The sequence below is a fragment of the Nymphalis io genome, chromosome Z, assembly GCF_905147045.1.
Source record: "Nymphalis io chromosome Z, ilAglIoxx1.1, whole genome shotgun sequence".
NCBI lineage: Eukaryota > Metazoa > Arthropoda > Insecta > Lepidoptera > Nymphalidae > Nymphalis > Nymphalis io.
This window is the reverse complement of record NC_065918.1, coordinates 9,639,197-9,666,418: the sequence shown is the minus strand read 5'-3', so window position 1 is coordinate 9,666,418 and position 27,222 is coordinate 9,639,197. Positions and strand designations below refer to the sequence as shown.

Below are 27,222 nucleotides of genomic sequence, written 5' to 3'. Positions count from 1 at the left end.
CTACTATAATCCCACATACGTTATCCTGTGGTACCATGGTAATCAGTTAAATGGTGCAGAAGTTGATGTGATGCAGTGCCATCTAGTGGCGAGTTACAACAAAAAGAATAATATAAGAAGTCCATGAATAAAAAAGGATACGTGCCAAATTTCACGGTAATCATCGACGTCGTAGTACCCATTTTTAGATATATTATAGGAAAAAAGAAGATATTATTAATAATAATAAACTTACTTGTATAAAGTAGAGACAGGCAATAGATGTTGTGGTAAAGGGACATAGTCATCGATAACGTCCGACTTATTTAAATCAGAGTTATAGCTTTCCTCAATAGGACTATAAATAACATTCTTAAGTAACTTTTCGGGAATCTTCAATAAATATATATTATTATAACACTTGAGCAATATGAATCTAATTTATTCGTGGATGTTAGTAAATTTAAAATTGTGATATATATACTATTCATAGTATCGGTAGGCGGACGAGCATATGGGCCACCTGATAGTAAGTTGTCACCAACGCCCATAGACATAGGCATTGTAAGAAATTTTAACCATCGCTTACATCGCCAATGCGCCACCAACCTTGGGAACTAAGATGTTATGTCTCTTGTGCCTGTAATTACACTGGCTCACTCACCCTTCAAACCGGAACACAACAATACTAAGTACTGCTGTTTTGCGGTAGAATATCTGATGTGTGGTTGGTACCCAGACGAGTTTACACAAAGCCCTACCGCCAGTAAATAATTTATCTCTCTTGGACATTCTACTCACATCGTAGTCTAAATTTATAACGATGTTAGGTGGCATCACAATCGAAAACAATTGAACTTTCATGAATCATGAGCGTTGCGGTAAGAGCATTAATTAGGGAGGTAGCGAGTAATAGATATATTTGATTTGCTTAGATAAAGTGTTTATTGGTTTGTTTTAACGTGATAATCTCAGATTCTATCAATCCAATTAAAAAATATATTTTAAACGCCTAATTATCGAGAAAGCCCATAAGACTATTATAACACAACTCTATGTCGAACGTGTGCAGAGAAGTAATAATTAACGCTGATACTGCGTGAAACAGCTATTATATAACAATTCCCAATACCATAAGGAACTCTCAGAATGATATCCGGCACCTGCAATAATAAATAATCTAATATAAAAAATATATAATCTTATATAAGCGTCGTCAATTGTGAGCACTTTGAATTTATTATAAATGATATTCTTCGTTATAACCCTACGTTCTATGTTAAAATGGCTATGTTCAAATAAAAGAGGCAGAAATCCAAGTAAAACATACGCACACACGATAATAGATCGTTTTATTAAAAAAAAATATAAAAGACAATATACAAAATTGATCTAGCAGCGTTTTTAATTTAAAACACAAAATGTTAAAAAAAATAAGTCAACGATGGATGACTCTTTGACTGGAATCCACATCTTTACTAATATTACGAGTATAAGTGCGAAAGTGAGTTTATTTGTTTCTTAAGATTTCACGTCTTAACCACTTAACCGATCATCATCAATTTTTGCAAGGGTACTGAAATGACATAAGGTACCTAACAGCTCCCCCAACACATGAGTGAAGCCGCGAAAGGAAACTAGTCTCTTATCTTGTGTAATTATCTTTATAAGTATGTATTTACAAAAGAAAAATAGTATATGTATATCAGGTGTCTGGTTTCCATAGTACAAGCTCTGCTTAGCTTGTACTATACTAAGCATATGCAGTGAATAATGTACCAAGATATTATTATAATGAAAAGAAACGAAGAGAAACGACGAAGTAGATATTTTGATGAAGTTGGCTATAAATAGTGATGATATAATTAATGTTGCATGCATAAACATGGCATAATTTCGTATAATAACATAATACACCAAAGCATAAGTTAGATACTGACGATATTTAAAAAAATATAAATCCTAGTTTTTTTTTTAATAAAAATACTAAATTTTTTTCAATTTAGGAAGGCATAATTAATTAAAAATTGCGTCCATTTGATTAATATTATCAAAATAATTCGAAGAGCACTTTTTTAATTTCTGGAACAATGTATCCGGTCTTGTATTAATGTAGAGTCGGTCCTGAATAATAGATGCCAGATTTTATTCGTTTTCAAAACCCAAGGTGCTCATTTGCTTAGCAATTAACTTAGTACCTTTTTTACAAATTTTATCGTTGTATAACTCTCGTTAATTGACTGGTCGCTATATATTAAGCATTGCTCTCATTTTATTAACGCCCTCTACAACGATATCAACGAACTTGTTCGTGTAGTGCACATTTAAGTGGAGCTTTAATTTGCTACTTATCTCGTAGATGGCGTTGACTCACATTAAGTCAGCGCCATCTATGATTTTTAGGTAATCCTTGCATTTTAAGCAATATTAAATTTATATAAAAGCAATTGAAGCAATATTTTCTTTAATTATTAGTAAATGTATAAATAAAAAATCAAAATATTAAATTACATAAAACAAATAATTTTAAAATAAAATAAAAGTGTGTATTAAACACATTAACAGATGGCGCTACAAGGCAGTAAATAAATATACAAGAAACTACATACCCACGTAGTTAAAACTATACAAGGAACATAGATGCCGGGTCTATAGGGTCAATGTACATTTTTCGAATAATATGATAAATTATAAATTGTGTATAATTATAAATATTTTTCTGAATCAAGCCCTTTCCCTGTACTCTCTGACTCTGAAAAGCTCAATTTGTTTTGAAGTCCATTGAATTACCCATAGAATGTCAGACAATTGGTACGTATCCTTTTTTCTAATTTTACAGCGACACCAATTGGTGTTTTCCTTAATTCCTTACGCTCTTTACGGCCCAAACATACTGATGGAATTTAAGTTGGCGAGATAATAGCGATAATTGTATCATGAGAAACTATAAGGATCTAAATCATCAAATTTTTATACTTTAGATATAAAATGCCAACAAAAAATATTCTGGCAGAATTGTTTTTTAAATTTTTTAGATTTATTATGGCTGCCTTTTTTAAATTGTTACACCTACGTCCCGATACAAAGCTCTTTAAAAAGACCACATCAATTGTATTCGTCTGTACGATGGTTATTAATACGCGCGAAAAGCTTCGTTGTAGGGTAGTTGACAAATTTTAATTTGTATTTTTATGATTATTTACACATACAAGTAGAAAATAAATGTTAGAAGATTTCTCTTCTTAATTCTTTTTTCTTTTAAATAATAATAGTGAATATCGAAGTAAATATAAGTAGTAATTAATTTAATATAATTATTGATAATACCTGCATTAACTGAGCGGACATGAGTACTTGTCCCGTGTTGTCTATACCTCTAAACAAATCATACCATTTTAGTTTCGGTGCATACTCAATATCTGACTCCTGGTTTACACTTGGTTTCACTGGAACACGACCAATTAACTCTGATTTTCCCTGCAAATGAAAATAATTTTCAAGCACCATTCAGTTGTCACGTCTTTTTTTACGTATAGCTCATACTGGTTCGGATTGCAAAATTCTAATAAAACCAAAAAACAATTGTCAATAGTTACTTTTTTAAATCATTTCAGTATATAAATTAATGAAAAGTAACCTCAATAACTCTTTGATCACTTAGCAAAACCCATTACTTTAATAAACAGAGGTGGCCCGACCCTATAGGCTTCGAATGCACAAATAAGTATAATATGTTTTAAGACATTTATTTTCTAGTAGCTCGCGGTTTCGCCCGCGCTTAGTATGTCCTTTTCTGTACCCCAAAAAAAAATTCATGATGATCAGTTGAGTAGTGTAGACTTGAAAGTGCAACAAATAAAGAAACTCATTTTCACATTTATAATATTAGTATTACTATAAAATGTATAATGACTATGGCCAACAACGTATTATTTAATAACGCTGACATAAGTCGCTAGTAATAGCCATCGGCCTTTCTGTGTCTTTCTTAAATCTAATTTACCTACAGGTATTTTAATTATAACATAATAATAAAATTGTAACTGATCATGTTTGCATCATTTTGGCTGATTATGCTATCATTTGGAAGAATAATATAAAAAGGAAACGTTGAATATAAAACAGCATTTATAGAATATTTTTTTTTTTTTTTATATTCGCCGGGAGGGCAAATGACTCTACTCCACCTGTTGGTAAGTGGTAGTAGAGTCCAAACGCGACGACGGCCAGTACAGACGGTAAAAACGTTCTGCACTAGCCGCCTTCGCCTTGCCGGCCCGCAAGATGCCTCTTCACGCCTCGTTTGAAGGAACCCGGGTTGTAAGAGGAGGGGAACACGTGAGCTGGTAAGGAATTCCATTTTTTGGAAGTGCGACAAAGAAAGGAGTTGCCAAATTTCTTTGTTCGCGATGGAATTGATGTCACAGTTAGGCGGTGACATCGAGAACCAGCTCGCGTGGACTTAAGAAGGAAGGGGGAAGCAGGAATTAGAGAGAATAATTCCTCAGAGCACTCGCCGTGATACAGTCGATAGAAAGCGCTCAGTGCTGCTATCTTACGACGCAATTGTAAAGGTTCAAGGGTGTTTGTGACCTTTACGTCGCCAATAATGCGTACGGCACGTCGCTGCAACCGGTCCAAGGCCTCAAGTAGGTAGTTAGCGGAGCCATCCCAAAGGTGCGAGCAATATTCCACGCAAGACCGTACCTGTGTTTTGTACAGCAGGCACAGTTGTTGTGGCGTGAAAAAGCGCCGCACCTTGTTCAGAACTCCGAGTTTCCGTGAAGCTGTTTTTATAACAGCCTCGATGTAATCCCTTGGACTAAGGTCGCAGCGAACGTCAATCCCCAGCATGGCGATTTTGCTTTGCATCACCAGCGGAGTACCACAGAGGGAGGGAAGAGGGGAAAATGTTGACTTTTTCGCCGTGAGAGCGCATACCTGTGTTTTCTTGGCATTAAACTCAACAAGATTATCAGAGCCCCATTTGGCGATGAGCTCTAACGTCCTATCGAGTTCAATGACAAGATTCCTCCGCCTCTCCTCAATTTCCGCTCGCCCAGCCACTGCGCGTCCGTGGTATCCACCATGCACTGTACTATCGTCTGCATAGCAATGTATGTTCCCAAGAGAGAGCATATCATTGATATGCAAAAGAAAGAGTGTGGGAGATAGCACAGATCCCTGGGGGACCCCAGCATTCACTACATAGAATTGTGAAGCGCAACCATCAACTAAAACACGAAGGCTACGCTTGTGTAGGAAGCTGGCAATCCAGGTGCATAGCTGAGCAGGCAGACCATATGCCGGCAGCTTGGAGAGAAGACTTCTGTGCCAGACCCTGTCGAAAGCCTTGGAGATATCGAGGCTGACAACCAACGATTCTCCATGCTTGTCGATAGCTTCACCCCAGAGGTGCGTTACGTACGCTAGAAGATCACCTGTGGACCGTTTTGGTCGAAACCCGTATTGACGATCATTAATTAAAGAGTGATCTTCTAGGTAATGGATCAGTTGGTTGTTTAAAATCCGTTCCATCACCTTACAAAGTACTGAGGTGATAGCTATTGGCCGATAATTTGCCGGGTCAGACCGATCCCCTTTTTTGGGAACCGCTTGCACATTAGCTCTTCTCCAAGCCTCCGGCACACTTCCCGAAGAGAGAGAAAGTTGGAACAGGCGCGTTAACACAGGAGACAGCTCCGCTGCGCACTTCTTCAGCACTATGGCAGAATTGACTCTTTAATAATGTTGCTTGATATCTGTTTGTTTTTATCCATAACAAAACCTTTAATTTAAGATCATTTTTATATCAAATGTTTTTAAGATAATAAGAAATTGTATTCTTACTTACTGTCATCCAAATTTGTGATTAAAAATAATAAACAACAAACCCACTATTTAAAATGAATTATTACGATAATAATAATAAACTATTTTACATAATATTATTTTCGATTCGTATGAAAGTCTAGTGCCAATTAATATTTTGATCCTCCAGATTTGAGTATTAGGTGAAGCTATTGTAAGTTCGCGCTAGCTACATTTATGACGCTGTTCTATATATCGATAATACAGTTTGACCTCCTCCACTAACCGATAACTCTGTATTGTAAACTTCGACTAAAACAATAGCCGGGCTGCTAGTAAGTCTCTCCGGGGTCATAAAAACCATCCTTTGTATCTTGAGAACTTGATTCCACACCGGTGTTAAAGTTTTACACTTTACCTATAAAATTTTATAATTTTCAATAGTGATTTAAATGTTTTCATCAGGTACATGAAATATTTCGTACAACAATTTATTTAAGTTAATGTTCTAACATATATTTTATATGTTTACTCGATTCATCGCTGTTTTGTAGAATACGTATCGAATGGATAATATTGGATTGCATTTCAATGTATATTGGAATTTCCGAAATTGAAATCAAAACGATAACTTTAAGCTCTAAAATGCAAATCGATTGGAATTAGAGACGTCCGCTTAAAGCTATACGTGATCATGATTTTTGAGTATTTCGATATGAATATTTGAATAACATACTTTAACATACATATTATATTTTACCGTTAAATGGACTTTACGTGTACATCTGGGTGGGAACAACTACCTCACCAGTTATCCAACCACCACCAAGAAGTGATACTTTTGTATTGCTCTTTTGGTTTTAATTAAGAAGGCTAGATACAGCCAATACATACAACATCTTGGATCCCGTGGAACGGAGTGTATGAGTGTAGCGTGATGTTGAAACATTCTGTTTCTATTTCTTACAATCTTATTGTTTATGAAGGATTTTTCCATCGAGTAGCCCATTTACTAGACTTTGAATAATAATTCATTTCTTCATAATGCCCTTAATGCTATGTCTATAACCAATGTTTATAACGCTACGTCGATATACCTTTGTTTCTTTAAAAGTGTTCAATACGTTTATTCTTAAATATGTCTGAATAGGATTTAGTCCAATAGATTCGTTTTTCAACTTTGCCTTATATATAAACGCTTTACATTCAACCATCTGAAACATTATCTTATAATATACCATAATAATATGTAGATGTGGGCCATATTATGTATATAGTGTATTGACTGCCTCGTTGGTCTAGTGGCTTGATATAAGGCCGCAGATCCGGAGGACCTGGGTTCAATTTCCAGGTCGGGCCAATAAAAAGTTATTGAGTTTTTCTGTCAGAAAATTCTCAGTAGCAGCCCGTAGTGTGGAAGTTGGAAGTGTGTACACTCCCGTGCCCCGGAAAGCACGTAAAGCTGTTGGTCCTGCGCCTGAACGTTAGGGAATACAGAGTGCACCTGTGTGATCTTTTGAGATTGGCCCCCGTGACCGAAATTGGTCTGGAGGACCTTATTATTATTATTATATAGTGTATTTGAAATTAGCAACCAAAAGAGATATACATTAAAAAAAACACTTAAAAAGTATCACGGACACAAAATTCTGTAGAGATATAATTAAACCAGAATTATATATTCTAATATGTTAAATATTCTTTTATTAAAGGTTTTATGCAGGAGAACGCCTTGCAAACCATTTTATTTCTTATACATATTTTTGTTTGTTATATACATGATGTGCAATAGCAGTACTTGGTGACAGGGCTTTGTGAAAGCTCGTCGGGTTGGAATCATGATGAGTGCATCATATGTTCTACTGATAAGCAGCAATATTTATATTCAAGGGCGCTTGAACCTGAGTTTGAACCGGTTATAAACGGTTAAGCTGAATAATGAGCAATAAACTATGATATTATAAATGAATTATAATTGGCAGTATTCTGCCTGAAATATTTTAAATTCGATGTCCTGCCGCGACATACATCTGTAATCACTACGCTCATAATGGATTATTGTCCTTAGGTGTTTCCGCTTTTGCTTCGGAAAGCACCATTAGATACATCGTCTCGGTTATTACACGTACGACAAGAGTCGTTAACCATAGAATAGATAATAAAGCATACATACAATTTGTGTCAGAAATATTTACTTATTAAATACCAATAGGAATTGTTATTTATTGAAAATGCAATGAATAATAATAAATATTAGAATAATATTTAATATATTAAGAGCTATGTTAAGTTTTATAAACTACATTGTGTGAAGATCTTACTTATTAAATGAATTATAACTTATAATTATATAATAACAAATAGATTACGTAAGCGTATCACAATCTGATTTTATATAATCATTTTAAGCAGTGCCCGTAGATTTGCAGCCCGCAAACATGAAGTAGCATTAATTAGGCATTTAATAATTAGCGTGAGCTAATTACTAATGGGCGACAACTTATTAGTTAACTCAACAAATGTATAAACGTCTAGATGAGTAATTAGTTTACTTAACATTTGTTAATAAGGATTTTAGTGTTATTAGAATATTGAAATGATTGTATACCATTAGGTATACAATCATTTCAATATTCTAATATTCACTTTAGGTGATTTAAATGTAAAAACACCACCTCTTGCCTTATGTGGAAGGGTTGAAGCATATTCAAATATGCCGCTCCAGTACGGGTCACGATGATTTCCCTTACCCCAGAGCATGAGATGAATTGAAAAAAAACAAATTCAACTTGAAAACGCAGTGATGCTTGCTCGGATGTGATCCTGCGATGTTCGATTAAGAGTGGCGTATTGTATCCAATAGTTCTCTGCTCTCATTTGAAATCCTACTTCTTTAAATAATTAACAGACAACATTTCATGTAAAATTTATAATATAAATAATTTTACGACAAAAAAATCTAATCATATATTCCTACTAGAATTCAAAAATAACTTACCATAACAGTGCTTTTAATACACATATCATAATTTCTTATTTTGAGCTTTAATCCGGTCAAGCAGGTTTCGAATGCTGGTTTTTGCCGATATAACCCCATCAATACTAGTAGATCAACTTTACCCGCAATACAGTAACAGTCACTCGCAAAATTTGTATGTTTAGAGCAATACAACGGCTAGAAATATAAAGATACGTATAAGAAAAAAGGAAAAAAGTTGAATATGACGTATATTATAATTCACTTAAACTGTTATGAATAAAATTTAATTTGAATAACACTAAAAATAAAGAGTAATAATAAAATGGTGATTAAATGGGTGAGGTAAATATAGGCTTAACATTCCAATGTAACATGATCTTGAAGACGCAACTCTGAGGCGCCATAATAATTGCACAACCTAAAACATTATTAATTCTTAAAGAAAACCTAAAACATTATTATTTTACTGGTGGTAGAGCTTTGTGCAAGCTCGTCTGGGTAGGTACCACCCACTCATCAGATATTCTACCGCAAAACAGCAGTACTTGTTATTGTTGTGTTCCGGTTTGAATGGTGAGTGAGCCAGTGTAATTACAGGCACAAGGGACATAAAATCTTAGTTCCCAAGGTTGGTGGCGCATTGGCTGTATAAGCGATGGTTGACATTTCTTACAATGCCAATGGTCTAAGGGCGTTTGGTGACCCATATGCTCGTCCGCCTTACTATTCTATAAAAAAAAATATTCTGAATATTTGGCTTAATAAAATCATTATTATTGCAATAGATGTTCTCAATATAGGTTGACGCATTAAGACATAATAAGACATTTAATAAGCTCAGCTAAGCTTATAGTTGAAATACCTTCATAAAAACAGTTTGTAATTTCCCACAAGACTTGCCGCATTGTTTCGGTTCAATCGAGTAGATAACGTCTGTTGGAGAAATCTTCCAAAATCCCACTCTTGAGCCTCCACTCAAAAGCCAAATCACAATTTCCGGCCAGTCTTGTAAAGACTGTGCAATAATAACCATATATAATTTATATTTATAGTTTATAGCTACGATGAGCGTAGAATAATATAAGAATGTAAGATGTATATATTTTATCATTATTATGGTCAATATCGCCCATCACTTTCTGACATTTCACCATTGTTTTCAGCGGTTAGTTTCGAGTTTGTTCTTACAATAGCAATAATTTATGGACAGGTTTCGTTACTTATCAAATAAAATATCACGTGGTTATTTATATCAAAACGTGCACGAGGATCAAACACGATCTTTTATACTTCAGTCATAATTGATTTTAAGAAGCTTTATGTTCTCAAAAGTAAGAATACTTAGTTGCATAAGGATTAATATTATATTATTAATATCTTTCGAATGTGTTGATTGACTAATTTGAACAAAAAGCTGTTTTTGTTAATTAAGCATACAATCATAAGACGTACAGCCTCGTGAACATTTTTGTGGAAAATGATAAGTTAAACATGTGTTACATTATTTTTAATAAAATAAATTAGTAGTTAAGTAGCTTTCGTAGCGCACGGTGAATAATGATTTTTATAGAAAAAATGTTGATACCTTGGGTTACATTATTGTAATTTAAATAAATTGTAGTCTATGTTTGTCGCTGATAAATTAGCTTTCTGTAGGTGAAAGAATTTTTGAAATCGGTTCAGCAGAAGTCGATTTTTTGTGTTTGTTTGAAATAGTTTAACAATTACAAACAAACATAAAAAATCAAATTTTACCGCTTTATAATAGTAGTATATATTAATATTGTTAAAAATTAATTGCACAGGATTCAAATGGCTTAAAATCTTTGTGCTGTGACGACCGGTGTTAATAGTATTGCATGAATAAAAATCGGATTTTCATATGTAGTAACTTACACAAACGACATGAAATATTTAAAAAAAATAATTATTTTGTAACTTGTATTTTTCAATTCTGTGGGGTAAACTTTAGAAGCAGTAGATATGAAATAAGTCTTAATATATACGTGATAAGCGATATTACTTTAGGAACTGAAAGAAAAGCACTATATCGTCTGCCTGTACAACTCACATACAAAGGGAAGAATCTGTAATCACTATTATTTGAAAACTTTCGTGTTTTCTTTTATAAAATAGGAAGAAGAACGGGCACATGGGCCGGCTGACGCTATAAGAAATATTAACCATTCCTTACATCGTCAATACGCATACAATACAACTAATCATTGTGAGAATTAGGACGTCAATTAATTGTTATTTATATTTCAAAAAACTATCGGCATTTATTGAAATAAATTTTACTTAAAGAATAATAACGATGTAACTACTATCTATGGTACTCTACCTAAGTGTAACACATCTGTTTTAAGGCACTTAAGCTGTTTATATATAGCCGCGGTACAGCTCAAGTCACAAAAAAGTGTTGTAAGACCACACTTTTTTGCACAAGCTACAGTCACTATCAAATAATAACCAATCAAAATTCAAGAAGCCGCTCCTCCTGAACCATTTTAGTGTTCATACCATTGATTATATTTAAAATGTATTATTTACAATGTTGTTGAATGTGTCCAACAAAATACATTTGTAAATCGAGAAAGGGAAAAGCTGGCTATGAAAATAAAAAATAATAATATCTATTCTTAAAATCTATAACTACAGATTTGGCGTTGCTCTTCTTTTGTTTTGATAAAAATTAACGCGATTGTACAGACCTCGCACCGTTTTTCTTTCCAAAAAGGATATGAATTATTTCGAACGTTATTAGACAAATTGTGTGAAGCTATAAAATGAACTGTAACAAAAAAGTAACACAAATTATACATTATAAGTATGATCCTTTAGTTCCTCGGATATTATTCTCATATCAGCAAGCAATAGTTTCACAGATTTTCTGGAACACTTGCTTATTTCCTTTGTGCTTGCACTGACTTCATTGGTGGGCTTTATGCTGTATTTTGCCTTTTGCAAAATTTTTCGATATATCTTATCCTGAAATGAAAATTAAAAAAAGTAATAATTTATAAATGTCCTACTGTAGGCCATAAGCCTCTTCCACAGGATAACTTTTCAAATCTATAATATATATACGAATGTCATCCGATAAATGAATTTGCTTACTATAATTTCGTACACCACAAAACGCAAAATGAATAATTAACACAATGAAGAACATAATAAATCGGCACAAAATGATAAACACAAATATTGATATCAATATGTATATAATATTACTTGCTCATTAAACAATACTTAAATGTAATAATCCCGGTAATTGTCTGTTTTATTCGACGATATTTCAGACAAAATAATGGTCATTAAAAACAGATTACAATTTCAGATGTAATTTCAAGCAAATAAAAATTATCTCAAATATCTGACTGTACCTATTGTTTCTACTCATTGTTGCTTATGTATTAAACTTTTCTCGATTTTTTTTAATCAACACATTCACATGTCAAGAAATATTATGTTTAAACAGATATAAATTAAAAGTATATATAACAATTAACGATTCAATGACTTGGTGACTTGAAAATGATTGATTACAGATATTATGGATTATATATATACATTCATAGGTATGCACTGTATGTTGGCCTAGCGTTTATGCGCAGTTGCATTAATTGTAAGACCACAACAAATTGCAGAGGATCTACATGACTCATTTACAAATATCTAGCTCAAAATGCAAATAGAAAATACGTGTGTACGTCCAATTGTAGGTTTTTTAATTATACATCAATGGAGTCAAATAAGGTAAATATTTGCGTTCACCGTCCACACTTGGTTCGCTCACTAACATATAGCACTCTTGTGTTCATTGTTTCGTGAATGAACAAATATTTTAATAAACTTGAGTTATTTGCGACTTCACTCCATATGTGTTTCTATGTCGTTTTGTATTAGCCAATACACCTTTTATTTAGGCAAATCAATATCACTACGGGAAATACACATTTTTAATTTTTCAAAATGTTATATAATATTTTGTGCATTTTTACAAATACTTAGTTTTTTTTTTATTTTGGTATTATCTCTTAACTTACAAGTTACAAAAATATTAAGGATACCATTTTAAGTAAATTTTTGACGATACATTTCTTATATTTAACATTTTTACCAGGTTCTATTTTTTGAATCATCTATATAGTACAGTAACAACCCGTGAATCCCACTGCCGGGCTAAGGCCTCCTCTCTTTTTTTTTTTTTTTGAGGAGAATACAAATAAATAAAATTGAAGTGTCTGTCTGTGATTTAAAAAAAATGCCTGTTTTAAAGTTAATATGGCTATTTGCAAGTTACCAAAACCAAAACAATCTTTTATTTTTTATTTTTGTGTATCTGTCTATCTGTTTGTCTAGGATTATTTTTGAAATGGCAATAAACTACACTGAAATAACTGAATTATTATGAGAAGTATTTCAAAGTTTCCGTTTAGTCTTTATTTCATGAAAATCGGTTGAGTCTATCAATAGTTATAAAAATGTGCGTATTTTTGTTGGTATATGTTGCGGCTGTTAGCCCATAGATGCGGTGTGCTAACGTCAATTTCTGAATCATGATGTCCAGATTTTCCGGATTGGATTGACCTTCTACCATACATAAAAGCACTCTGTCGTTGTTTTGTCGTCTTTCGTATAATTATTTTGAGTTTTTTTTATTAATTTCAATATTACAATACATAAAATTAATATTGCCAATTAAATACGTTGTGGCTTTAGGTTGCAATTATTGACTCGGTTGTAATTTTGTCTATTAATCATATTTAAAAAATATTTTTGTTTTGAATTTTATAGATTATTACTTTTTACTTTTGATATTGCCTATTCCTTAGTTGTAGCGTTTAATAAAGTTGCATTAAATTGTTTAGTTTTATCCTTATAATTAAATTAGATTAGAAGGGTTGTAATTTTTTTCTATTACTTGCTGCTGATTTATGGACAACTGCTTATACATGGACATGTAGCATTTTCACGTGTAAGTCATGCCAAAGATATCGTTGTACTAGCAAATGGAAATACTATACTTAATAAAGTACATAAGGGATATTACAGTAATTCAGTATTTATCTTTAATTACTAGAATAATGATAATCGCACTGTAATTATTATTAGAAAAGGTTGTGCGTGTTGTGAATGTTTGTTCTTCATTGAAGCATCACAACTAAAATATGAAAAAATTAAATTAGTTTGGCCTTTTTATCCCGTTTAACTTAATTTTCGAACCAAACGCTAGTATAAAAATAAATCGTAACACTTTTTTTTCACCAGCTTTCTCCACTCCACCAGGTTACTCCACTAGGAAATTATTTTAAATAACTATTTTGTTACTAATAAATATTATGTTTTCAGACATTTGCTTAAACATCCCACCGAAATAAGATATATTTCGTAAAATAAAAGTATTTGCATTCGAAAAACATTACTGGTTATAATGGCGCCCGAAAAAAAAAAAATATTTTTATCATTTATACTATTGATTTTTTTTTTTTATTAAAAAACATATACTCGTATTAAAGTCGAATCTGAAATTTGTCGCTTCTAATTAATAATCAATGCTTTGATTTTTCTTCTATTTATTTAATTACGACCTAACGATGTTGTTTGGACTTGATTCTGATTTTTAACGACGTCGACGTAAACAACAATAAGTACCAAATTTGTTTTTGGGCTTACGCCAAACACTACACCAATATATTATGTATCTATAATTATTTAAATCGCAGGAGGACTTTTTTACTAACGTTATGTTGGATCTAATATTTTCCATGACCATTCAAATTATAAAATATTTTGATCATAATATGTTATAATGGAAATATACTCGTTCCCTTCAAGCATAAAAACAATGAAAAATCTTGGTAAGTGTCAGTCTGACACAATTTTAAATATAAAAATAACAATGTTCGTTATGTTTTCTACTTTTTGATATATATAATGGCGGCATTTTAATATATTTTCAGATAACTGATAATCTGTTTTTCAAAATTTTGAGTTTCGAGAAAATCAGCTATAATCCTGTTTTTTACTGTCCATTTAGGTCTCAACACACTATGAAACGTGGCCATACATTTTAAATTTCAATTTGACAGGACTATAAAAAACTAAATGTACAGATAAGTGTAAAATACTCAAAAATATTAATTATTATATATATTTAATTATTGTGGTAATAAAATTCTTACGATTTCTTCCCTTTGTAGTTTTAATTGCTTCTGTTCCAATTCCGTATTGCATTGTTTTACGAAATCTTCACCTTTAGTAGATATTGAACCAGAATGCTGTACTATGTCTATAAATCTTCGAATGGTTACAGTTGCATCATCTAATGTTGTAATCAGCTCATTCATAAGTACCATAGGAGAGGAATAATCATATGTTTTAAGGCGGTTCTCTATATCATCTAAAATTGCCTCCTAAACAAAAAATAACTTGAAAATATAAATGAAAAATATTGTATGGATTGTAACGGTGCCAGCTATTATTATATACCTCAAAATACCTTAATGGAAGCTTCTTGAATTTTTAATTTTAATAATGAGAATGTACTAACCAAGTTATTAACGACAGCATATATCATATTGTTTCTGTAAATTTTATATCTGTGGTCGGGCAGTCTGGCTGCTAATTGCAGAACTGGGAATGCCGTATTAAAGTCAAGGTAACCACATTCAGATTGACTTTGCATTACACCGAGACTACCTGTATAGTGCAACTTACGGGACCCTATAAAACGCAAAAAAATTAAATACCATGCGACTGACAGTTCTTTAATTTAAGTTTTTAGTCAAAAATTGGAAAATGAAAACAAATCGTTTAAAAATAAACTTACGTATTTCATTTGTCATTTGTATAAATTCTGAAACAAATTGTTTGTTACAGGGATGCTTTAATTAGCTGGATATCATAATGCGAAGTTTAATAGGATCACTTGTTTAATATAAATCGTAAGACACCGATTTAAATTCTGAAATACCTCCATCTGATTTGTTATCATAAGCCATCTCACCAACCGTAATTGCGACACCACAAGACTGGCCGGTTATTCTACTATTGAGCATTGACACTTCGAAAATGGGACAGTATATGCAGAAATCCTCAAACGACCATAGATTTTCCTAAAAGAAACTTGCGATTAAATAAAAATAAAATAAAATATTTATAATATTTACTAACCAAAAAAAAATATATATGTTATAATAGTTTTGTTATTTGATAATTGATATGGATACTTTTTTCATTTATATTTCAGATAAATCATATTCAAAGTATAATAAGATAGAAGATGAAGTCCGCGGCAACTGCTCCGGCAGTCATACTCTAAAAGAACTGGCCAACTACGCAGGAGTTGGGGACATGCGCAAATCCAGTACATTATCTAGTTTTTGTCATTAAGAGCTTAACTTAAACAAACATAAAGATTAGAGGAAATTTCGTGATCTTTTTCTCAAGATAAAATTTTAATCTTTTACGTTTTTTATTGGTCACAATCCTTAAAAATATAACGTAACGCATATAACTTTATAAACGATTTATTTTTTACTTTGAACTAGATTTACCTATACTAAATCATATAAAATATTAGATATTTAATTTTGTACTTGCCTTTTATCAAATTTCATGACGGATACAACGTTCAGCAAATATAAAGCAAAAAAAAAGGAAGCACGTTTCCTATCATCGGTGAAGGCAATAATCGCTACTGGCATATAAACCTTTCATTTTTGACTAACAAACTTTATTATCAAATATTTCTGTTCTAATTGTTCTGTCTAATTGTGCAAATAAAAATGAAAAAGATTTACCAGCCTTTCTTATTTCCTTCCCTAATGACAGGAAGCGTGATTCATAACTGACCCACAGAAATTGAGGTAGCGTACATCATTTCACTTAACATTTCCTAATATCATTATTCGTATCATAATTATTTATATTCATTTGAGTTATTAATGTAATTAATATAATCCCATCTCTATTTTCTATTCCCTTACTAGGGTGGAGATATAGAACGAGCCCATAACCTCCTTAATAAGAGAAGAGGCGTTTGCCCAGTAGGGATCGTTACATTACTATAGGTACTATTTGAAAACAAGTAGTCGGAATTGCAAATGTGCCACCTAATGTTAAGTGGTCATAACCACTTATAGACATTGGCACTGTAACAAATATTAAGCATCCCTTACATCGCCAACACGCCACCAATCTTGGGATATTACGGATATGAACCCAGGCAAGCATTTTCTTGTACTTAATTTGTGTTTATATTTCATGTTGTTGTTTTGTGTGAAATCTATGCAGGTATTGGATAAAAATCTTCCACATGTTTATTCATCAACTCGTATAGGAGCGTGGTGGAATAAGCTTCGAAACTTGGGACATTAACAGGTTGCTACTATCACTTTACATCTTTTCTGAATTGATATTGCTATTAACTATTTTATTGCTACCGTAGTACTTAAGAACATCTGATTTATGTCGTGTTTTTCGGTGAATTTCGGTACATTAATTGAAAAAAAATTATATAAGGGAAACTTACGTAAAAACCGCTAGCTTAAGAAATAATATTATAAAATATAGTTACGAGGCGAATGGGTGCTACTGGCTCCACAATTACACTTTTGAGGTTCTGTTGATAACTCGGAACTATGACGTTGCATGCTACGAGTAAAGCTCCACGGTAAAATGGGCCATCGATATTTGCACCGCTCGTACTCGGATTTGAGTTTGTATAAATATGTAAAAGAGAAGGCCCAAATGTTGGTAAAAAACCTTAGACAAAAAATACTTATTACAAATAAAACATCAGATCCAGTTATAAAAGGGGACAAGTAAACCGAACTAATAGCAATAAAGATTTCATATTAGAATAGTTACAACAAGAGTATAAAGCCGAGATGGCCTAGTGGTTAGAACGCGTGAATCTTAACCGATGATCGTGGGTTCAAACCCCGGCAAGCACCACTGTATTTTCATGTGCTTAATTTGGGTTTATAATTCATCTCGTGCTTTACGGTGAAGGAAAACATCGTGAGGAAACCTGCATGTGTCTAATTTCATTGAAATTATGCCACATGTGTATTCTACCAACCCGCATTGGAGCAGCGTGGTGGAATAAACTCCAAACCTTCTCCTCAAAAGGGATAGGAGGCCTTAACCCAGCAGTGGGACATTAACGGGCTGTTACTGAGTATAAAGAAAACTAAATTCATATCTGGTAATGTGAAATTTCCATTTTTACTGTATTATGTCAGCTAAAAGAACAAATCTGTTCTATATAATGGAAAAACTATTAGTTTTGTTTGTACTCACAATCTTAAAAGCATCATATACATCATCTGGCAGACGTAATATAACGTGAATAATATTGTATATGTGTCCACATTTATTATTAAATATTAATATAATTGTAATGATATGGCGAATTGAATCATTTACCATTCTCTCCATCATGGGAAATATCTCCTAAATAAAGATGAGTCCTGCCCACAAACCGATTGAAACAGTTTTCATAAGAGTAAATATCGAAGGTAATGATTTGACTTTTACTAGGAAACATTTCTGCTATTGATATTTGTTCACAATACATAGGGTTGTTATTTAAGGGATGAATTGCTGTTTTCACCTAAAATAAATATACATACCGATTTCATGATAAAAACTTATTTTCCAGTATTTAATATTGCGATTGATATTTACATTAAGTTACATTTAAGTTACTTTACTAATTATACCAATTCAGTACCACTTGACCGCAAAACGAAACTCTGACGAATGTACTGGGAGGCTTCCCGTAGCGTTTATTCGTTTGACAGTAATCACAGTTTTGGAGTCCAAATGCGCCGTATACAGTAATGACATAGTTCGCACTTTGATGATCAGAACTCACTGATAGTTGATTATCGCTAAAAGTTGACGTAAATTTAAAGAAAATGTATATACTATACAAGAAGCAAGTTACAGAAAAATATGACACAATATTAGAACATCACGTGATCAGAATTAGTCATTTTTATAATATCAAAGTTTCATCACTGCTGGGCTAAAGGCCTCCTCTCCCTTTTTTAAGGAAAAGTTTGGAGCTTATTATAAAGTTTATGTGATAGAACTTTTATTTTTTTTATTCAAGAATTTCCAGGTAAAACAAATCTTAATGGCTATACGGCTAAACCGATTAGCAAGTAAAGTAACAGCCATTAAATTAAGGTCCCGAAGCTGGACTAAGACTTCACCTCATGAGGAAAAGACTTTGAGTTTACTCCTGCACGCTGCTCTAAAATACGTACGAGCACGATATGAATTTTAAACACGAATTAATCATATGAAAATTTAAAGGCTCGGCTTTAGGACATTTACTGGGTTAACATATGATATAAAAAGTAACTTACTCTTCTAATTTCTCGTCATTAGTTATTACTGGCACGATATGCAATTCTCCTCTTAATATAATTCTCACGTTCACTTTTAAAAAACCAGCAGGAGATAATTGAACCCACTTCTGGAAGACTTGATGGTCTGTTATATATAATTACATAGCATTATGACTTTTTATTATGAATTCAACTCATACATTCAATTTTTTTATATTTTAAATAAGAAGCTGTAGTAATAAAGCTGGAGTGAAACGGTATTTACTAGGCTATCTTTAAATCGATCCTCAGCCCAAAATTTTCCTGGTATAGATAATCGTTATGAAAATAAGGTGTAAATTTCTTTTAGTATTTTATTTTATATTTACTCAATTATTTATTTATAATTGAATGCTTATCGCATTCAATTATAATTAAAATGAAAAACGAATAATTAAATTTAAAAATGGAATGAAAGGGAAACGGAAACTCATATTTCCGAAACACTCTTAAAATATTAAATTTGTTGAAATGTTTTCATTTATCACCTACGAGACGAATTGTAAATACTGATTATGACGAAAACAAGTCAGAGGGTGCGCTCGTACTTAAGCCTTAAGCCGTATTCAATTAAGAGCCATGTATTACAACTTAGTGTAAGGATATATTTTGACTCATTTTTTTTTGAATATTTGTTCTTATAGGAATATAGAGTGAATATATCACGTATCAATATTGCAAATCTATTTCTAGTGTTGTTAATTATACTGATGAAGTAGGAGGTCGTCAATCTAGGCGTTATCATGACGAACGCTGGCCTAACTAATAGAACTATCCTAAAAGTCTATGGAAGAAATGTTATTATTTTAATACGATTTACAATTTTTTCTAAAAACATACTGATAATATAGTAACATATACTAAATTCTTGTTTTAAGCAAGAAAAAATAACAAACTAATCTTATTATTTAATAGCGACATTATTTCAAATGAAAATATATTATATTGTTATTTTAAAGATGTTTCGTATAAATGAAATAATATACTAATTAAAGGACTAACAAGGAAAAAATAAAAAAGGGCGCTCATAATAATGAAATAGAAGTTTTCTATTTCGGTAGATGCTATGTATTTCTCAAGCGAGATCAAATATTTGTATTTATATCAAACATTTCATGTAAAAAATAATTTGTAAATAAAAAGCTGCTTTTTAATCTTAAAATACTTAAATACGACAACTGACTCCCTCCTAGTCAAGACCATATAAACCATATAAGAATATTTTTTTACTCGGTTGATCCCAAATCTCTCCAAGGTTCATACTAGATTCCCCTAGCAAACGAGAACCCTTGCATCTTGGCTCCATAACAGCAAGCGACATATTTGTATGTTGAAGGTCACGAAGACTTACTTGCATATCGAAAATAAAACTCTGTAAGCACCGAAATTATATATTCATACACACATTATTCACATACATTCCTGTGGATGAAACCACGGAAATTTAAAGATACAGTTTTAGGGATTAAAACTACCCAATACAGTTTTTTTATGTTAGATAAGCAGTTTTAAATAAAATAAAATGTATTTTATTCAATTAAGCTTTACAATATAGCGTTTTGAATTGTCACTATTTTCACTCTAACACCCTTTCGGAAAGCAGCCTCTAGTGGAAAAAACGTTAAAAAACTCGTGTAGTTGCGCTTTCAAAATAAATTAGATTGACTTATAATTGGTATTCAACATTGTTGTCCCTGATCAGTCCTGCATTGGAGTTCGAGTTTAATGCGAACGGTGATAAGGCTAAGGTCAGACACTATTTATATTTTAAGCTACTAAGAATAATTTTGTAATATTCAATTATAACATTAATAAAACAGTGCGGCACTGCGAGTTATGAAAACACTGCATATTTTGTAGAATATTATCACTAAGGAAGTCTAAATGAAATATACCATAATCGTCACCGCTTTTTACACCTGTGACTTAAACATTTAAATGATCTGAATTTTTTGCTTTACTTACTTCTTCTCTGTTAAAAATTCTTTTCATATTCCTCCCAATATTCTTTTTATACTTAATTTTACCAATTACTATAGCAACAAACGCGTTAGACGAATGAGGATTGACCCAAAAAAGATTGGTTACTTTCAAAATATTAACCGCAATCTGTGAAAGATAATATTTTGTTATATCTTACGATAAAATTATTAATATTACGTTTGTTACATACATGAAATTACATTGAAATATTCATAATTGTTTTAGTTTTATTCAAATAAAATAAACATACAATTAGAAATGACAAATTTAATAATACTGATCTTATCTTATCTTTAAAGTTGTAAAAGCTAAAATATTTAGATTAATTTATTCTGTTACTAGCAACAAAGTATGTGTTAAGTTTTTTTTTGTTAACCTTTATATTAAAAATTACAGATTATTCTCCAATAATAATAAGTAAAAGAAAGAATTAAAAATAATTAACGAAGGTCACACCAAAGTATAGAAATACTAACGGTACTTAATTCACGATCAATATTATATCGCACCAGTTTTATAACTCAGATACATAGTAATAATTCAAATAGCTTTAGAGAGATCCAATATTATATTTCAAACTTTTTCCTTTAAAAAGTAGAATAACCGCAAACACCATTAAGCTGCCTTACAAACCTTAAAATGTCTCATATGAAAGACATTCAATTAAATCCCCATGCACTATAATTTACATCGACTCCACTGGTCCAAACAACAACGACGAACATCCATTGTATTTTGAGCAAAAAGACAAACGCGCGCTCCTACCAATAAGGGTGCTTAATAAATAATTTATAAGAATCGCGGTACACATAACCTGAAAATACTGAGGCATAGCTTCCGGATTGTACTCGTTTTCAATTCTGTATGTCGGCGCCCGGACTACTTTTTGCCTTCCACGCTTCTCTGGCGACTTCGAGCGCATGATTTTATATATTTTTTAATGAATCAATGCGTCGAAACGGTGTACACTTTGCGTTATAAATAAATCAGAAGGCAAGACGAGTTTGAGTTTCTTTTAAAACGTCATTGGAGACAGGTTGATTGCGGTGAATGACAATAAGGATTTGACGAGTTTTGACGTTGTATTTTGGGACGAGATCTTTTTAAGGTTGTATTTACAGTTTCGAATTTTGTATATTTATTTTCATTCGTAAGAAATAAAAAATATGTCTATAATTATTTATTTTGTAGAAATAATTGTATTTGTTACATTTTATAATACAGGTTAATATTACTTATAATGCCATAAATTCGTATATGGCCAGATGGCTCATTTGCCAATCGACCTATATATATGCTATTATAAATTTACAAACAAAGAATTTCGCATGTCGTATGACGACGACTTGACAGATATTATAGTAATAGTTTCAAAAATATCAACGATAAATCTAATATTCTTTGTGTAATAAACACTTTTTAAATTTATTTTATTAAATGAGAACTTAGACAGTAATATTTTCATTTCACTGAAAATATACCGAGCTTGTTATTGTAATTATCTAGAGAACAACATTAACTTGTAAATCCGTAACTCTTACTCTTAGAAACAATTTAATCTAAGTATTATAAAGTGTTCGGGGCCGCTGGCTTAGACTTCTATCTTCAACTGAATCATTATTAAACATCATTAAAATACCTCTACGCGTATGAAGTCGATAGCTTTAAAATATCAGATGCCACCTATATTGACAAAATATTCAAAGATTTATCGAGCCATACGCAGGGTCACACGGCACGAAATTCACAAAAATCGCGGGCTATTCCATCTTGTTAAAATATCTTAACTAGATTTATAACGGAACGTCAATATTTTAATGAATTCCTTAGCTACTGTTGAGTAAAAAATAAATGATTGTCGGCAGCAGGAATTGAATTAGTGAAATAGCATTATATTATAAGAATTGCACGCGACACAATAATTGAATAGGTTTTTTCGATACGTTAATTGCTTGAGTTAAAATACCTAATAGTTTGTAGATATCCCACTGTTGGGCTATTATTGTTGTACCTCTGTTATTGTTTGATACTCATGTGGCAGAGTTTTACCAGACACATGCAGGCTTACTCACGAGTTTTTCCTTCACCACCGAGCACAAGATAAAACACAAATTAAGCACATGAAAATTCATTGGTGCATATACCTGAATTAAGCTATTTCTGCGTACTGTGTTAATTATTTTTAATTGATAGCTTAATAGTTGCTTTTCATGCAACAGCAAACTAATGGATAATTTTAAAGATTATGAATGGAAACGTAAGAAAACTTAGTGGGATTTAAAATAAAATCAACATTTTGTTATTAATTTCAATATAATACTTTTAAAGTATAAGTACACATGATATTACTACATACATGTCTTAATGTCTAAAATTTACTAATACAAAATAGGTAAACGATCACCTATGTACGTATGTATATTATATACCTTGAACATATATTAAACGACTTTTGTCACTGGCCGTAAAAAGTACGAAATAAAACTATTGCTAAATCGTAATTCAAATCCTTTGTGACCTTGTATATATTAACAAATGTATATACATATATAAATAATAAACCGTAATCCCAAAATAATTTTCACCCAAATAAGTAACCTCACTAATAAAATAGTATATGTGGTGACTAATAAAATACTATTTAACTCTTTTTGTCATCAGCAATTTGACATTCGAAAAAGTAGACAAAGCTGCTTGTGAACGTTACCAACACTATACAAAGTATATTAGTGAGGCGGTAGGTATTTATAATTTGGCAATTTATACATTACAAGATAAACAATATGCTTACTAAAAAAATTGAAATGTAAGTATTACAATTCTAATTTTATATACTATGATAATTTAATTAATAAATAATAAAAATATAACAGTAAAATTAAAACATTTTAATAAAATAACGGTTATTGAAAATTTATGTAACAAAAAATAACTAAACAATTTTATATATTCATGTTACCTTTTTAATAAGTGTTATATAAAAGATGTATTAACAACTAATTCCTATTAATAAATCAGTAACTTATTACTTTTCTTCTAAACAAAATGATATGGTCCTTATATATGTACGTAGCACACTCATAAACATTTACCTAAATAGTTCTTATATTATGCTCGGTTCAAAAAGTACAATTCAGTGCCTAGTACTGCCCGAATAGTCGCATTAAAACTATACAAATTACATTATTATGAAGTTAAAATATTAATGAATGTGTCCATAATAGGATCACATGCACACGTCTACAACAAAACCACAATGAAAGCGACCACGACACGATGAGACTAATATTTGTATGTCAAATTAATAATTTATTATTATTATACGAAAATTGGACTCTATTAAAAACTAGTTTTATTTCGCTGCTTCACACGTGTTAGAGGGAAAAAGCTTGCTTGATACCAAATTTCATCAAAATCGGTTAAGTGGTTTAGCCGTGAAAGCGTAACAGACAGAGTTACTTTCGCGTTTATAATATTAGAATAGCTAATTGTTAATACGTATTCAGACAGCGAACAAAATGGTCACATTGCGATCAAGCTATATCAATACAACATCGACTGAGCATTCGCCTATTCGTGGAAGTGTATTTCGTTCTTAAGAAGAAGAAGAATTGTATATCTCTTCATAAAACATGATTAGCCCATATGTTATAATATAGATCAGATAAATATGTTTATATAGCAGTAATCCTATTTATAAGATTATTCAAACACTAAAAACTAATCTTTGACTAGTATCACTTTACTTACAAAAATCTTGGCAGATATAATACGATATATTCATAGATATTAGGTGTATGTTATCGTACCCTTACAGTAAAATCATACTGTTAATATATAATATTTCTCAACATCAAAATTACACATTACAGTAAATAATAATGGAATCTGTTACGATATTTTATTAAGTAATCCACGAAATTAATAATATTTTAACAGCTGTCATTGTAGGGTACCTAATTTATTAATTTTCAATAAAAAGATTAGGTACCAAAATTTGCTTTTTATAAAAAAGCTAATGAGATTTATAAAAAACTAGAACGTAGGGAAATAAGCATAAAATATATTGATACTTTTAAATAAAAGTTCATTCGTATTTATAGGATAGAAAAAATATATCACTTATGGATATTTTCTGTTAAGGACTAGTCCGCAGTGCGAAAATCAACAAGGTAATTCCGTCATCCGGTCATAATAATTCCGGATTTAGGAAAATATTAGCCCAGCAGTGGGACATTCACAGGCTGTTACGGATGCTATATAAAAGAATCAGGCGTTCTGAACCACATTCACGTTGACTTTTATTTTGACTGTCAATACATCTCGCTGAAGCTCATAGGATGTGGAGTATGTACCCTGATATCCTCCATCGGTTGCAATGCTTCAGACATTATCAGGGCTCCTGGTCCTACATTCGGTGGAGCAACAGCACTGCCGACCAGGCTTCCGTTCGAGGTATGTGCAGAATTTCCATTGGGCGTCATCGGTCCATGTTGATTTGATTCTTGTCTCATCATATTACGACGCCATTTTGCACGAGCATTTTGAAACCAAACCTATTAAGACGTAAATATAATTATTTTAAAATAATTTATAATTTTACAATTAATTATTTTTAGAGGAATAATTTAAATTCCAAGAGAACGGAATCTGGGTATTTTTATTGACTCTAACTTAATTGCATATTATTATTTTTACAGTATTTTAATAAACAATTATAATTATAAATATGCAGTGAATAACTTCGTTGGTCGTGTCTGGTTATAAAGCTATAGGTTCCGAGGTTTTGTATTCGTTTGCGATCGTATGAATAAAATTTGTGTTTTTTGTCAATACAAAAAGCAGACTGCTTTTAGGAAAATTGCAGTATTTCACTGTCGCTTATTGAAAATCACGTGAAGTTTTTTGTCTAATAATTTTCGTTCTTAGATTGCCGTTCTATTTTGGATAATGAGAGCTAGTGAATACAGAAGAATACCGGTGATTGCACTCACATTTGTGCATTAAACTACGTACTGTGCAGTTGGCTATTCTTTGATATTGATGATGATAATGACGATGACTATTTTAAATAATATAAACCTTAAAATAAACAAGATAGTAATATGCATATGCTAGAACAGTTAATAAAACCCTGCTTACTTACTTGTAATACCCTCTTGGATAGGCCAGTTTTATGGGCGAGTTGCTTAAGATCCTTCGCATCCGGATTCTGATTTATTGCGAAGTAAGACTTCATCGTGCGTAGCTGGTGGTGTTTGAAGCTTGTACGCATGCGCTTAGTGCGTTGAGTGTGACTCGAGACGCTGCCCGGCGACGCTACCGAGGAATCGTAAGCAAGTGATTCCATTGACGAGGACAGATCACCGCGATGAAGTATTTCTAAAAATAAAATATATTATATAAAAATAGTAACTGAATAATTAAACTATTAATTAACATAAATTAATTTGAAAATCATTTATTTTAATATATCGGTACTTTAAGTAATGTTCGTGTATTTGCGTATACATAAATAATCAGAATACGGCAATATTGTAGATAATCCATTTAATTACTTTTATCACTGTTTCATTTGCATAAACATTGTGTCGAATAATGGAAATAGCTAATAGGTTTTATTTAAATACAAAATAAGTTTGAGTGAAATTATTTTTGGAGGAATGACGACTGTTAACGAATTTTACTAATGTTGATAATATATGACGGCGAGACTATTGAATTAGAGACGAGAGTATCCGCTATGACTTTTTATTGTTATATCTCTCTGGCGAAACGTCAAACGGACAGCTATATATCGTGGTTGGACGTCATCGAGGGATCGCCATTAATTTTAATTAAGTTTGAATTGATGATTTACCTAATGTCTCTATTTGCGTGTTGTCTCAACTGATCCAGCCGATACATATATAAAAATTAATATCAGCTTAGTAATGTTGGTCCTGCGCCTGAACTCTTTCCAGTCGTGTAGGATTGCCGTCCCGTCGGATTATATATATCCGATTATATATATATATATATCTATATATGATAGAGAGTGCACTTGTGTTTGCGCACACA

At 31.8% G+C, this 27,222-nt stretch overlaps 3 protein-coding genes across 3 annotated transcripts in view; all 3 read right to left on the bottom strand.

Moving 5' to 3' along the window:
• LOC126780652 (otoferlin-like) overlaps positions 1 to 21,171 on the bottom strand; it is a 33,450-nt gene extending 12,279 nt beyond the window's left edge. Inside the window, exons 1-16 of the mRNA XM_050505276.1 lie at positions 21,145 to 21,171; positions 20,410 to 20,551; positions 19,159 to 19,285; positions 18,516 to 18,675; positions 18,209 to 18,395; positions 17,355 to 17,542; positions 15,750 to 15,891; positions 15,327 to 15,499; positions 14,959 to 15,189; positions 11,594 to 11,761; positions 9,633 to 9,785; positions 8,789 to 8,965; positions 6,888 to 7,004; positions 6,077 to 6,208; positions 3,307 to 3,456; positions 236 to 372 (exon numbers count right to left, since the gene is read on the bottom strand). Of these exons, the coding sequence (XP_050361233.1) occupies positions 236 to 372; positions 3,307 to 3,456; positions 6,077 to 6,208; positions 6,888 to 7,004; positions 8,789 to 8,965; positions 9,633 to 9,785; positions 11,594 to 11,761; positions 14,959 to 15,189; positions 15,327 to 15,499; positions 15,750 to 15,891; positions 17,355 to 17,542; positions 18,209 to 18,395; positions 18,516 to 18,675; positions 19,159 to 19,285; positions 20,410 to 20,551; positions 21,145 to 21,171 (2,411 nt within the window). The remainder of the gene's footprint in view (positions 1 to 235; positions 373 to 3,306; positions 3,457 to 6,076; positions 6,209 to 6,887; positions 7,005 to 8,788; positions 8,966 to 9,632; positions 9,786 to 11,593; positions 11,762 to 14,958; positions 15,190 to 15,326; positions 15,500 to 15,749; positions 15,892 to 17,354; positions 17,543 to 18,208; positions 18,396 to 18,515; positions 18,676 to 19,158; positions 19,286 to 20,409; positions 20,552 to 21,144) is intronic.
• Positions 1 to 27,222, bottom strand: part of LOC126780389 (LETM1 domain-containing protein 1) — a 174,497-nt gene that overhangs the window by 132,122 nt on the left and 15,153 nt on the right. The window lies entirely within an intron of this gene.
• LOC126780390 (LIM/homeobox protein Lhx2-like) overlaps positions 25,214 to 27,222 on the bottom strand; it is a 29,058-nt gene continuing 27,049 nt past the window's right edge. Inside the window, exons 6-7 of the mRNA XM_050504854.1 lie at positions 26,309 to 26,544; positions 25,214 to 25,718 (exon numbers count right to left, since the gene is read on the bottom strand). Of these exons, the coding sequence (XP_050360811.1) occupies positions 25,476 to 25,718; positions 26,309 to 26,544 (479 nt within the window). The 3' untranslated portion in view covers positions 25,214 to 25,475. The remainder of the gene's footprint in view (positions 25,719 to 26,308; positions 26,545 to 27,222) is intronic.